Source organism: Nyctibius grandis, chromosome 25, assembly GCF_013368605.1.
Source record: "Nyctibius grandis isolate bNycGra1 chromosome 25, bNycGra1.pri, whole genome shotgun sequence".
In the NCBI taxonomy this organism is placed as follows: Eukaryota; Metazoa; Chordata; class Aves; order Nyctibiiformes; family Nyctibiidae; genus Nyctibius; species Nyctibius grandis.
This window is the reverse complement of record NC_090682.1, coordinates 6,718,077-6,731,613: the sequence shown is the minus strand read 5'-3', so window position 1 is coordinate 6,731,613 and position 13,537 is coordinate 6,718,077. Positions and strand designations below refer to the sequence as shown.

At 59.1% G+C, this 13,537-nt stretch overlaps 1 protein-coding gene across 5 annotated transcripts in view; it reads right to left on the bottom strand.

Annotated features, from left to right (window-relative positions):
- Window positions 1-13,537, bottom strand: part of SIK3 (SIK family kinase 3) — a 69,825-nt gene that overhangs the window by 3,767 nt on the left and 52,521 nt on the right. For 3 of the 5 annotated variants that reach the window (XM_068418427.1, XM_068418422.1, XM_068418424.1), the window contains exons 14-21: window positions 13,051-13,121; window positions 9,279-9,422; window positions 6,522-6,672; window positions 6,188-6,313; window positions 5,811-5,896; window positions 4,997-5,106; window positions 4,124-4,481; window positions 2,949-3,823 (exon numbers count right to left, since the gene is read on the bottom strand). In XM_068418427.1, the coding sequence (XP_068274528.1) occupies window positions 2,949-3,823; window positions 4,124-4,481; window positions 4,997-5,106; window positions 5,811-5,896; window positions 6,188-6,313; window positions 6,522-6,672; window positions 9,279-9,422; window positions 13,051-13,121 (1,921 nt within the window). The remainder of the gene's footprint in view (window positions 1-2,948; window positions 3,824-4,123; window positions 4,482-4,996; window positions 5,107-5,810; window positions 5,897-6,187; window positions 6,314-6,521; window positions 6,673-9,278; window positions 9,423-13,050; window positions 13,122-13,537) is intronic. The other 2 variants (XM_068418425.1, XM_068418426.1) reach the window with 1 other exon arrangement.

Below are 13,537 nucleotides of genomic sequence, written 5' to 3'. Positions count from 1 at the left end.
ACGGGTGTTCTGCCCGGCAAAGTCCATCTGCACCGCAAGCTCTTGTGACTGGGGGTAAAGGCTACATTCCTACCCAGCGAAACCTCTCGTCATCAAGAACATGATGTTTTGAATAAAGTCCTGGGGTACGGAGGAGCCTATCAGCAGGTCCCGTGCCCGTAAACAGCCCGCTCTCAGCGCACAGTCCCACGGAGCACAAACATGCCGACGTGGCCACGCGCGCTGGGGACCTGCCCTGGAACGACACAGCTGCAGGTACATCCCCCGGCCAGAGCCATCGGCTTCGGGGGCTTTGGCCAGCGAGAACATGTCCTGCTGTGCCGGGACAGCACCCCTCCTGGCTGGGACTGCAGCTGTGGGACGCCAGAAAGATGCTCCCCAGAGAGACCCATCTGTAAACTCACCCGGGGCCGAACAACCCCCAGCCCCAGCCTGCCGTCTGAGCTCCCCCCGCCGCGTCAGCCCTGCAGGAACCCCGTCCCGGGGCAGCCGGAGCCGCGGCCGGCCTCCCCCTTGCTTTGCACAACCGTGGGGTTACGTGCGGTTAACAGTCAGCCTTCCCGGAAAGCGGGAGGGAAAACATGAGGTAAGAGCTGCTGGCAGAGCCGTGCCACCCACCCACGGCTCCGCACGCCGCTCCAACTGTGGGAACGGTTCTGGGGGCCGGCAGCCCGCTCCTCCAGCCCCCTGACAGCCCCACTGCAGGGGTGCTCCCGCAGCCAGGCCCAGCAGCGAGCCCCCGGCACCAGCCCCTGCGCCGCGGGTGACAGGCATGGGGGGACAAGTGCCCCCCGGCCTGGAACAGCCCTGACCCCAAACCACCCCACGCTTGCAGCTCTGGGGGTGCAGCTCAGGCTGCACCACGCTCCTCTCCTCGCCCCAGCAGCAGCGAAGCCTTCCAGCCCCACATCCACAGAGGGGACAGGGCTCCTGCGCCAGGCGGCCTTTGTGTCGCCGTGGCATGTGACGCTGGCACCGCGGGCAGGGCCACCGCCACCAGCTCGGCGCCGAGGCGAGGCAGGTTTCCCACGGGCAGCATTCCCAGCCCTGTCACGGCTAGGCTGGAGCAAAACTGGAGCAGGGCTGCTCGCAGGCGGTTTGGTCACATCCTAAACACGGATCTGGTCGGCACGCTCAGGGCCTGCGGCTGCCACCGCCGGCAGATGCTCCGCAGACAAGGCAGGCCTTTCTGATCAGGGCGCAGGCAGATGCTCCGCAGACAAGGCAGGCCTTTCTGATCAGGGCCAGCACGCTCCTCAGAAGGCACAAACACCCCCGAGCCACTCTGGAGTTACACCCCGCTCTAGGGAGAACGCCCTGGGTGAGCCGGGGCAAAGAGAAGGCAGCCCCCCTCGTACCACGGGAGAGGGGAGATACCGGGAGAGCCCAGGGACGGGCTGAGCAAGCCACGCTGGGCCAGGGCAGGGCTCCCCGCCGCCCCTCGGAGCCGTGCCCGGCGCGCTGGTGGCACGTACACCGAGGTGCTGTGGGATTTCATGTAGGCAAGGGTACAGCGGCAGCGGAGATGTCAGTGCAGGCCTGATTCCAAGTGGGTTAGGGAAGCTCGGAAGACAGCAGCGCGAGCGGCTGCATCTCAGGGCAGAGTTTACTACGTGAGCCCTCCAAACAGCCCTGGCAGAAGGGCTTACACAACCCTATTTGTAAACATTTACTTGCTTTTACTCATTTACGAAGCCTTGTAGTCCAAAGTCCTCTTCCCTTGCGTAACCGTTCTAGCACCATCAGTACAGAGGCAGAAATTTCTGCCTTGGTTAAACCTTGTTGTCCATCTAACGGTCTACGGCAGTAAGGTGCAAACTCATGACTCGGTACAAGAGGCACCTCCAGAGCCTCCAACCTCTGCTCGACCTGGGGCGATTCTCCCCTTTCGTGCTTCGAGCACCGCAGGGATTGAGGCCCAAGAGCAAACACCCCGATAATCCGAAGCTCCAGCTGACTTCAGAAAAGCCGTGCCCTGGTGCCCTGTCCCTCCCCCCGCCCACGCTCTGGGGGGCCAGGCCTTGGCCTGCCCGCTCTGCCCTCCGAGCCGCTCTGTTCCAGCCCAGGCCTTTCCCAACAAACCCGTGCTGTGTCCCCAAACAAAGCCGTGCCCCCCGCGTCCCGGGCAGTGCTCCTCCGCAGCAGGGTCCTCCGTGCCAAGGGCAGGCTGATGGCTGCAGCCCAGCAGCACTCCGTCCTGCAGCGCATACTGATCCAGCCTCTCTCCAGAGCCCTCCTAGCGAGGGGCTCGGAGGTGTCTGTCGTACAGAGCAGGCCTGTAACGACAGCTCAGGCAGGAACTGCTCCTCCAGCACACCGCTGCCAGCGCAGCCGCCGAGCGAAGGCGCAGCTGCTTCCAACTAGCAGGAAAGGTCCTCAGAGCTAATGGCGAGTTTAAACTCCCTCTCAGCAGAATCAAGCACTTCTAGTTCAAGCAGGGCTAGTCCTGCTGCCGCCTCCCACACGCCAGAGGAGCCGCCAGGCATTCCCCACCGCTCTTACTGGGCACGTTTGGGAAGCTCCAGCACCGCCAGCACTCGAGGGTCTGCTCTGGGAAGGGGCACGGCTGCAGTTAGGGGGTACGCTCGTACCTTAACCGTTTCCAGCCCGCTGTCTGCCCAGGGTGGGGAACACCACCACCGACAGCACAGAGCATCCCTCAACAGACGGCAGTACTCGGGACCTGGTCTGTACCTGCCTGCAGAAGTAGGTCACATTCCAAAGAGAAGCAGCCGGTCGGGCTCCCTTCTTATTTAACACTGTTTATTAGAGAGCCTCTGCCTGCAATTTACTTAAGGCCACAAAAGCCAGAAGGAATCTAGGTAATTCCGTGCTATGCAAAGCATGTCACGAAACCCCGGCCGCGGCGGGCAGAGACGGCGTCCTCCGGCAGGAAGGCAAGCGGCACGCGGCCAGCCCGTGGCCCACGCGAGCAGCAGGAGCCTTACCTCTGCTGGGCACCTTATTCCGACTGAATCCCGCAGCGGGCTGATGCCTGTACTGGTGCGTCCCCAGCTCCTGGGCGTGATTAGCAGTTCCCAGCAAAGGCTCGGGGTCCCCGTGCCCTCCTGCGTTCACAAGCAGAGGGGTCTCGTGGCAACCTTTGGTCAACGTGGTGGAACTCTTAGTGTCTGCAAAGCTGTCCCTGGCCCCCTCGCAGGCGCACTCCTCCTCCATGCTCTCCGAGTGGAAGAGGGCCGGCTGGTGGGCGTACCCGGGCGGCGGCACCGACGCGGGCACCTGCGGGATACATTCCTGCGCCCTGATCTTTAAGAGGTGCTGGGGGCTGCTCTGCGGGTGGTACGTGTCAGCGCTCTGGTAAGGCAACGACAGCGACTGGCGCTCCGAGAGGCTCTGCCCCACGCTGCTGCCCATGTTCCCGGCGTCCCCTTGACTCATGTGCCTGAACAACTCTTGAAACTCTTGCTGCTGCTGCTGCTGCTGCCGCCGCTTGATGAGCTGTGCAAATTCTGCCTGCGGCAGCCGCATGTCCGTGTGCCCCGTGAGCGAGTGCCGGGGGGAGAGCAGTCCCTGGAGGATGTGCGGTACCTGCTGGTGGCGGCTGTAGTCGGGGGGCGTCGGGGACAGCAGGGCTTGCTGTAGTGCCGAGGCGGTGTAGTGCTGCTGCTGCTGATGGGCGTTGGGGTGGAAGCTGGGGTACTGCTCGAGCTGCGGGACCTTCAGGGCTTGCTGAGCCGGAGGAAAGCCAACTCCTGCCGACGGGCTGTAGCTGCTGGGGGACACGCGAGGCTGCTCGGGGAACAGGTGGGGGTGTAAGTGCACCTGGTCGTAGTTGGCGGGGGGATACCTGTTCACGGTCAGGCTGCAAGGAACAGGAAAGGACAAGTGACTGCACTGCAGCAGCTCGGGCTGGGCGAGGGGCCGGGCTGCCTGCTCTGCCCAGGAGGCACCCAGAGCTGCTTCTGGGCAGGAGGTGCTCCCCGAGCCACGCCACACAGCAGCTCCGCAGACTCCCAGAGCCTTGACGGGGCTCAGGAACTGCTGCCCAGGGGCAGGGAGACACCTCTCTCCCCGAACCGGCAAGGAAAGCACGTCTGAGCCCCAGACACCTGCCCCCACTTCTTCCTCCCCAGGCCCAGCTCGGGGCGGCGGGCGGCCTTACCTGTGCGACTCGGCGCTGTCGGCGCTGAGCTGCTTGGAGAGCTGCCTGTGGCCGTAGGTGAGGGAGGCCATCAGGTTAGCGCGGTGCTGCAGCTGGAGCTGGCTGGCGCCGGGGCTGAGGGGCATGCCCCGCGCGTGGGAGGACAGGCCCTGCCCGGCCACCGAGGCCCCTTGCAGGAGGCTGTTGCCGACCATGTCGCCGGGCTCCTGCACTTGGATAGTGACCTGCTGAGGCTGCGACTGCTGCTGCAGGCCCAGGCACGTCAGCCCCATGTTTGGGGGAGGGGAACAGTTACCAGACTGCGGGAAGATTGTGTTGTGGGACGGCATCCCTTGGAACTGGGACTGGGAGGCGGCACCTAGGAGGAACAGAGACCCTCAGCACCAGCCCACTGCAAGGCTCGGGAGCTGCTGCTCTCCTGGGCCACGCTGGGAGTCCCAGTACGTGTCCATGGGGGGTGAGGAGCGCCAGTCCCAGCTGCGCCATCCCGCTGAGCCAGCAGGCAAAGGTCACAGCTAGAGCCCTTGCACAGAAAGGGAAACAAAGCGGAGCTGACGGTGATTTGCATAAAGCCCAGAACATCAGCCCTTCCTCCCCACCCCCGGGAGCGGTAAGGAAGGATCTCATGACAAGAAACCCAGCAGCACGTTCCAGCTGGCAGCTCCTCGCGAGCTCTCAACAACACCAGCCCTTGCTGCCAGATGGAGAATCTTTTCCATCATCAGCAAAGCGTGCGAGGACCGGGCCGCAGGGGGGACCGAAGCCCCCGGCCCCCCCGCCGCTGTGCTCCCCGGAGGTGGGACAGGACCGTGGGGCTGCGCCAAGCGGCTGCCCCGAGGAGCGCAGGTGGCCCAGCGAAGTGCCAGCGCTTACCGTGGGGCTGCAGCACGCTGCTGCTCACGGGAGGGGGGCTGCTGTTGGGCTGCCTGAAGAGGTGGTTGTTGGGGTGGCTGGGGGGCGGGCTGGATGGCTGGATCCGTAACCTGCGCAGGGAAACAAGCACCTTGTCCAAGCCTGCTCCTCGTTAGGATGCCTTTTCAACTGGGAGAGCTGGCGCCAAATGCTGCGTTTCTCTTGTTTTAAATAAACACCACAAAGCCCGTGTTTGGGATCCCGAACTCCTCACAGCTTGGCTTCTCTTCTGAGAGCCACCCGACTTGCCTAAGTCACACAGGCAGCGAGCATAACCCAGTGGCTACAACAGAAACCCAGGGACAAGAACACCGCAGGCTCGCCTCCTGACCCTCAGTGGCCAGTGGGCAACCTGCCCTTCTCCTTTCCCATAGCTCAGCCTGCCTCACCTGCACAGCAGGGTGCTGAAGCCAAGGACGGTCACCTAACTGAGAGCCCTAAAAGGTGTAAGACATCCAGCAGCAGCTCTGAGTACAAAGCACGAGAGAAACCAGCTGCTGGAGGTCACGTGTTTTCAAGCCAGTCAAGAGGCAGAGCTGCCCAGCATCTGTTCAGAGCCAGCGTGTGCCTTTGAATCCTCTTTCTGCTTCTGGAAGTCCTTCAGACAGAATGCAGCTAGAAGGACCAGGCACGTTCACCTGGGAACTGGCTATGCCATTAGAACTTTACACACCTCCACCTCGGCCCCGGACTCTCCTCAGGACATTAGCTCATCCCTGGGCTTAAGGAAGAGTAAAGCCCATTCCCCAGAGCTTGACTGAAGCAGTTTTTTTACCTCTGAAGCTGGTGAGTGAGCAGAGCTGGCTGGTTTTCACATGGAGCTTGCAAGGGCGGAGATGGCTGGGGCGGCCGGATGCAGTCCTGAAGCAGGCACCAGAAGAAAACGAGAGGTGTTTGCAATCAGTAATGTCTCAAAGTACGTTTAGAAAGCACTGACTGGTGAAACAGGACGTGTCCAGATGCATCACATCATCCCTGACTGCAGCTCTGGCTGCGCAAACGCCACTGCTGCACTCCTTCAGGCTTGCTTCTCCTTACAGCAGCCGAGCAACCCTCCCTCCTCAGTCCCAGCGGGACCTGCTCAGCAGCTGGATCTGCAGCAGTGCAGGAAAACACAGCTCAGGCTTCCAAATGCTGGCTCAGGCTCCGTACCTGAATCTGCTGGTGAAGAATCTGGTGGTGCTGCTCCTGCTGGTACAGCATGTGCTGCTGCTGTGTCTTCTCCAGCGTCCTCTCGTCCATGTGCCCACCGTACATCTTCTGAAGCTGCTCGCACTCCTGTAACGATGCCAGCACACCCTCTAGGTGACCTTTTTGTGCGTGGCACACTTGCTGAGCAACAAGGCACTCTCTTGCCACAAAGCCACCGCTGCCTGTTCTCAGCCATCAGCGGTGAAGATTTCACCTTCCGCTTCGTCAAGCAGCAAGGCCGAGGCAACAAAAAGCCCTCAAGAGGCTCTTTGGGGGACGCCCACCCCTCTCTTACCTGCTGAAGCTGTTTGATGCTACTGTTGTTGCCCATCTTCTCCAGGTGGGCTTTGAAAGCCTGGATGCTGGCAGCGCCGTCGGAGAAGCGCCGAACCGGGGAGAAGCGCTCGGTGGGGAGGTGCAGAGTGTTTGAGTCCTTGTAAATAGAACTGAACACATGGGAAGGGGGTTAGTGACGCCAGCTCAAACACCAACCCCGGTACACAGACGTTTGATTTACACCAGCCATGCCACGTTCCACCTGCCCACTCGCCCGGAATAAACTGTGTTTTAGATCAAGAAATACAGTGCCATCACCACCGTGAACAGGACACACAGGATTATCACATATCCTTGGTGCCTGGGCACATAAAGGTGTTTTAGGGTTGGAGGTGACTCCGCCACAGACCAGATTCTGGATGGGCAGCGACTCTTTGTCCATCCACACAGATGCATCTATCCCTCAGATGGAAAAGGCTTACAGAAACCATTCAGCGTCCTAAAAACCTAAAACCCCCTCTTCAGTAGCCACTCCCTGAGCCTTGCAGCTCCCCAGGGCCCCTGACTACGTCTGCTGCCTGTGGAAAACAGGAGGGGGACGTGGAGAAAGGAGCCTGACTGCTCTGCCGCCTCTGAGCAGGAAAGGGGGCCGGCATCTGCGCTCAGAGCTGCATGAATTTAAAACAGCGGGCAGGGCCGTAGCTCTGCACAGCAGGGGAAGCTTTGTGAGGCATTAACCGAGCTGTCCCTTCACTCGAGAGCCTCCCGTTGCCTGGATGCTTGGCACTGGGCAATCAGAACGGGCACCTCTGAACAGCAGACCCAGCCAGTATCGAGGCAACTGTGCCCCAGGCCCTGCAAGCACTTTCCCTTCACAATGAGATTTCTTCTTCACCATCAGAGGGAGCCAGATTTTTTTCAGGAGCTGTTTTCTCCCAAAGCTGGGGCTCCCCAGTATCAAAGCAGGCTCCAAGCTCCTGCCCTGCCATTAGGAGCAGCCTGTATTACCATCAGCAAAGCTAACCTTCCATACCCTGTCACAACGTGCCTTACACCCAACAGGATCGGGGTTCTCTGCCTGCCCCAAGGGTTTCTGTGCAAATGCAATCCGTAGAACCCAGAAAAAAACACTTAATGGCACAGGCTCCAACAGCAGCCCCTGTCTGTGAGAAGGGCTTTACAGCACCTCTGACATCCTGGCACTAACCCCGACAGGAGTCCGTCTGGCTGCACACTGCTGTGCTCCTGAACCCCGTTACTGCTAAAATCAGTCCCCCCCTGCCACTCTAACTGAGCTCTATTACGTGATGACACCAGACTGCTCATGGTTTCTGTGCCCCATGTGTCGTGGACACAACGCGGGGCAATCTGTTTAACCCCAGGTCAGATGAGCGTCCCTGATTTCACAGGTAAGGCATGAGGCAGGCTCACAGCGCGTTACCACGCCGAGGGTGGAGCGAGCAGATACCACGCTGCTCGTGATGCAACAGAGCAGCCCCAGGACTCCAAAGCCAAGAGGCGGAGGTGACACCAGCGTGTTTACATGGTGTGTTTTAACCATCTGGTACAAATCAGTCCCTGCAGTGTGAGTGACCCAGCTTACCTTCACGGTCTGAAGCAATCCTTAACGCAGCACACAGCACATTCTGGTTGTTTTGCAAGCTGCACTCCTCTTCCTATCAGGCTTTTCTGTGGCCCTAGGAACCTTTCCCCTCCTGCTCTCCCACCCCCAAGCACCTCTGCGAGGGAGTAACTTCAGGGCAGAGAGGTGCTTATCTGGGTTTTCTGGAGCTCCAGCGTGGCACTAGCACCTCCCGGTCTGCTCAGAGGTCACCTGTCTCTGCTGATTACATCAGTGCTCAGCTCAGCAGGTATCTGGCTACAATAAAAAGCGCTTTGTCAAGCTCACCAGCGGGAGCTGGCTGAAAGATGGAGCACGAGCACCAATCTGGCCTGGCAGGCGACTGCTTTCTCAACAGTCGAACCAACAGGCAGCAAACTCCCCTGTTTGCAGCTGGTTTGCACCTTTAAGCTCCCTCTGGGGCACTAGCGTCTCCGGTTTGCTGCTGTGCCAAGGACTCTGTGTCAGATTAACACCTCTCTCCATCAGGAGGGCCCCACCTGCACATTGAGTGGGTTTAGATCCAATCTGCTTCGCTTCCCTCCTTCCCAGACATTGTGATCCTCTTCCCAGCCCAGCTTCCTTTCCCCACATCACTCCCATCAGGGGTGCCCATCAGAAGCGAGATGACTCTTGAGGAGCTTTGCAAAGAGACTTTGCAGTCAAAACACACAACTCTGGTGCAGAACAGTGAGGTTTTTCAGCTCTGCTGTACGTGACTCTTGGTGCAGCCTTTTGCCTGCACCTGCCTCCAAAAATGCGCTGTAGAAAATCTGCTGTCTACTGCTAGCTCGACACCTACCACTACACAGAGAAAGGCTTTTCTCTAAGACAAATAGGTAATTTCCAGCCCTTGCGTGATGGCAGCATTCTGGCACATCACCTCCAGCCACGGAAAGAGGACTGGAGGGGAAGAGCCAGCTGATCCCTGCCCCTGCACTGCCTGTACTCGCAGGCACGGAGCCCGCGCCAGCGCAGAGCTCCCGCGTCCCCAGCGCGGTCGGACACCCTCTGCCCTGGGGGTCTGCAATTTGTACTTGTTCCTCCTCCTCACCCCTCCCTGCCAAGCGGGGTGTCCTCAGTGCTCCGGTCCAGGCGACACCTGAGCAGGTTTCCTGGCGCAAAGCTGCCCGAACGGCCGGTGCCATTACTCACCGGTGCTGATCGGGGACCAGGTGTGGAGCCCAGGCCCGGGGTCGGAAGGACTGCTGTCCTAGCTGCCTCTGCAAGTCTGGAGGGATTTCAGCTGTAGGGTTGGTCATTGCCAGAGTGTGCCTTTTTGACCTATTTGCCAAGTATCTGCAACAAGCAGGAGCACATTTTATAAGAGACTGACGGGAGTACTCCAAAAACAGGGAGCGTTAGGTAACCCAGAGCCAACGGGAAGGAAGAACGCTTGCTGCCGTGCTCGGAACCGGCCGGGGAGAAGCACGCCATGGACACGCTGCCCGTGCCCACCACAGCACTGCCTCTGCAGCACTCGGGGGCAAGCGTCATTTCAGCTGCCAGCCCCAGAAGGAAGGAGCAGCCATCTGCTCTTCCCAGCAGGAAAGCCACGTCTCACCTCAAGGGCAATGCTGGTATGTCCCTTTGGGAATACCCAGGTGACCACCTGCCCTCAGCGTGGATTCAGGCCGCTACAGCAGGTCAGCCTCCCTCTCCACGGCCCCGCTGAGCCACGGGGAAGTCTGCTGCGTGCACGGAGCCAAGAGTCTGGGATAACCCTAGCAAGAGCTGGCCAGAGAGCGGGCGCAGAGCAGAGCCTGCGCCCTCACAGGATGGCCTCTGTGCTCCAGACCTACCCTGGGACGCTCCGACTCCAGCTGCGAGCAGCAGCCAGCTTGTCGCAGCAGGGGCAAGGTGGGCGAGGGCCAACCCATGAGATCACGGGTGGGCAGAGCCTCCGGCTGCCCCCAGCAGGAGGAAGGGCGCTGGGCTGAGGCAGGGCCGGTGCCCAGCCCGGTCCCAGGGCGCCATCTAGTCCCTGCTCTGCTCCGGGGAGCGGGAATCGCCCAGCGAGGATGCGCAGGGCAAAACCGAGCGGCCGGAGGGTCCCTTCCTCTGGAGCCAGGGCCACCGGCACTGAGGCTGGGCTTGCCTTGCACCAGAGCCTGTGGGCAGCCGCCTCAGCTAAGGCACCCTCTGCACTGGCACTGAGACTGCACTTCTGCAAACCCCCTGAAGCCTGAGGGAGTGCGCAGGGCAGAACTAGGAGCCTCTGCTTTGGCAAGGGTTTGACGAGGGCCACACAGCTCTGCCAGGCGCTGCCCCGGACTGCTGGTTACTGGCGGCAGCGATGCTCAGAGCAGCTGTGGGCACGGGGTTAGAAGAGAGAATAAATGAAACACCTACCCAGGATGCCGTGGCCTGTGACAGGCACAGGGGCTAGCACTTCACCCGCTCAAGGCCAGGTGGGATGAATGCCCACTTACAAACTCAACTATCTGTACTCTTGTGAACAAGCAGCAACGAGGGAGCTGGGGTGACTGTACAAAGATCACTTGGCCAGCGACACCAGCGATGCCAACAGGGAATTCTCACCTTCAGACTTCTCCCCTGCTAGGGCTCCCTGCAACTTCAACTGGTGAAGCAGAGAAGAGCAGCAAGCAATAAAGTTGTTGCCTCCTCCAAACCCAGCCTCTCTTTGCCAGCTACTGAAGCCACTTAAGCAGAAGACAGCGAGTGAACAGAATGGAGGGTGCTTAGCGCCGTGGTGACTTGCCAAGGTCTGTGCCATTAGCTGTTTAAGAATCATCTGATGCAGAGAGGGAAAGTTTCCCAAAGAGCTTTACAGTTGTGGTTTGCTAAGATCATTTCATTTCAGACCTCCAGGGAACAATCCAATCACGAGCTGTAAGAGCGTTTCGGGTGGAAGCAACTTTCCCAAAGCTCAAAGGAGATGTGACTGTTCCCTGGAGCAGAGCAAAGGCTGAGCTCTGTTTTCAAGGTCAGACGAAGAAGGGCAAAAGCTGCTCGCTGGTGGCTGCACACAGAGTGTTCGGAGCAGTGTTCTGAGAAGCTAAATATTTGCATCTGTCCCTGATGTTAATGCTGTTTACCCTTCTCCTCTGATGGCTATTGACACGTTGCAACATAAGGGGGTGGAGAGCGAGTTAACACACAACCTTGATGGGGCTTTTTCTGGGCCATCCGGTGGGAGAAGAACACGTGGTATGAGAGGACTAAGGGCAGCACTGTCAAGAGCAGCGAGGCGACCTGTGGGTCCAAGGAGACATGCCTTTCAGTGGCACCTGAACACTTCAGCGCCTTGCAACCTACAAAATGCTGCATGGGGGTTTCAAAGTGCTTCTGGCTGAGCTAATGCTTTAACTTACAGACTCAACTGAAACGTTAGGCTTTAGAATAGAAGCGGTGAAAATCTGCCCAGGTAAGATGCGTGGGCAACCCCTTGCCAAGAATCAGATTTATCTGATTCGCGCAGTCCAAAGGACTGCCTGCCCTCTGAAGCGTTGTCAGTGGACATTACAGGCCCCAATTTACAAGCTTTAGTAGCTACCAAGGCAGCACAGCTGCGTAGAGAGTCTGTGCTCCCGAGCCCTGCTCGGAGGGCAGCGCACAGCCAGGGCACAGCAGCCGAGCAGGGGCTGAACGCAGCCCACGGTGCCCGGAGGTGCACGCTCTGCGCCTGCTCACGCTACAACTGAGCCTCAGCGCTTCCATCGCGCTGCCTTGCAGCTGGGGCAGGCGAGGAGCAAGGACCTTCCCAGTACCGTGGCTCGTGGATGAACAGCAGCTCGTGAAGCTGGAAAGTACTGCGAGAGCGAGCCCAAAGATGAGGGTGGGGAAGAACTGGAGTCTCAGGCTACGCAGAGAGCACAAGATGTGCTCTGTGTCTACTCGAAGGTAGGGCTGGCAGCGAGTTCTCTCACGTGTACCAGCCTTGACTTTCTTCTAGGCTCAGGTAGGCCAAAGGAGCCTCAGCACACACTCTGCACAGTCTGCCACTGCACACACCCACCGGTCAAATCCCCCGTTCGCTCTGGAGCACTGCAAGGAGAAGAGCTGGCAAAGGCTCTGGGGTACGACCTCCACCCACCCCAGCGTTTCTCTGCCTGCAACCAACCCCAGCTGGACTCCCTCTCCTGAGTGCAGCCCCCGAGGAAACGCTCCCTTCCCCGAGGTGCTGGCCTGTACAAACCAGGGGGGGAGCCAGAAAACTTCTCAAGCTTGAAGCAAGAGGCAGGAGCACTCCGCAACCACACCCACGTGTAGTGCACCAGCTGGTTAGCAGAGGAGAAACTATGCAAAAGCTACTAGGAAAATGTTAGCAAGGACATGGTTAGTGTTTCCCCCATTGAGAAAGGACAAGCGTATTGTACCCGCTTCCTAGTGTGTGTTTGGAGCAGCTGAAGAGAACAGAAGTTTCCAGCCCGATATCTAACAATCCTTTCCTTACTGGAGCAGACTATGTTAAGGCCTACCGCTGAAATTAGAAGCTAGAGGTACCCGTATATCCAGCAAGCTCACTTTAAGGCATCAGAGTTGGATTTTTACTGCACGTCTGGATACAAAAGCTGCTCTGACACCCAAGGCCACAATGAGGTCCTCCTCCCTCCGTCGCTGAGCAGGGAGGGGTGAATCATTAGCACCCCTTTGGCAGGTTAGTGTGGATTGCATGCTGGTGCACACTGAAGCAAAGGAATTTAGCAGTTTCAGTTTCTGGAGAACCTACTGCTCCATTAGCTAACCATTTCAGGGGGAATCCAGCTTTGTAAGCACCCAGTAGTGTCAGAGGAGTAATTGCCTCAGTAATCAACACCCACAAGAGCAAGAGAAATGCTGAGCCTTTGCTGTACCCAACATGGTTGCCTGTGATGAGGTTGGTCATGTTTTAGTTCGGCTGTGGAAGCCCACAGAGTGAGCCTCGTGGAGGCCGTAAGGGCAAACGTTAACAGACTGGAGTTACCTCTGCACAGCTTCCTGGTCCGGCTCCCCGTCGGAGCTCTCCTCGTCCACAGGGGTGACAGCCGGGACAGCCTGCGGGCAGAGGAGAAGCCATGGGTTCCAGAAAGGGGCTGCTGCGGTCCCAGCTGTGCAGTGGGCACCTCATCTTCCCAAACAAGCTTTCCTAAGGACACATGTCAGCTCCTCTTCAGCACCAAGGATGCGCAGCCAAGAGCCCCTTCCAACGCTCCCTCCCCAACCCAAACTCCCTGACCAAGGCTGCTGCTTCTTTTGGTGCTACCAGGAAAATTAACTGGTACAGATGCATCCAGGGAGAAAGAATGTGCATTAACGCCCAAGATGGACATTTCTGCTTTCTCTATTAGATCGGCAAAGGAGAAGGAAAGCAGCCCTTAAAAACCTCACACACCCTGCCAGCTCCCGAGAGGAACGCCATCTCATTGCTAGCTCCGGGAGCACAGCAGCTCTGCCCCCAGGGGACAGCACGC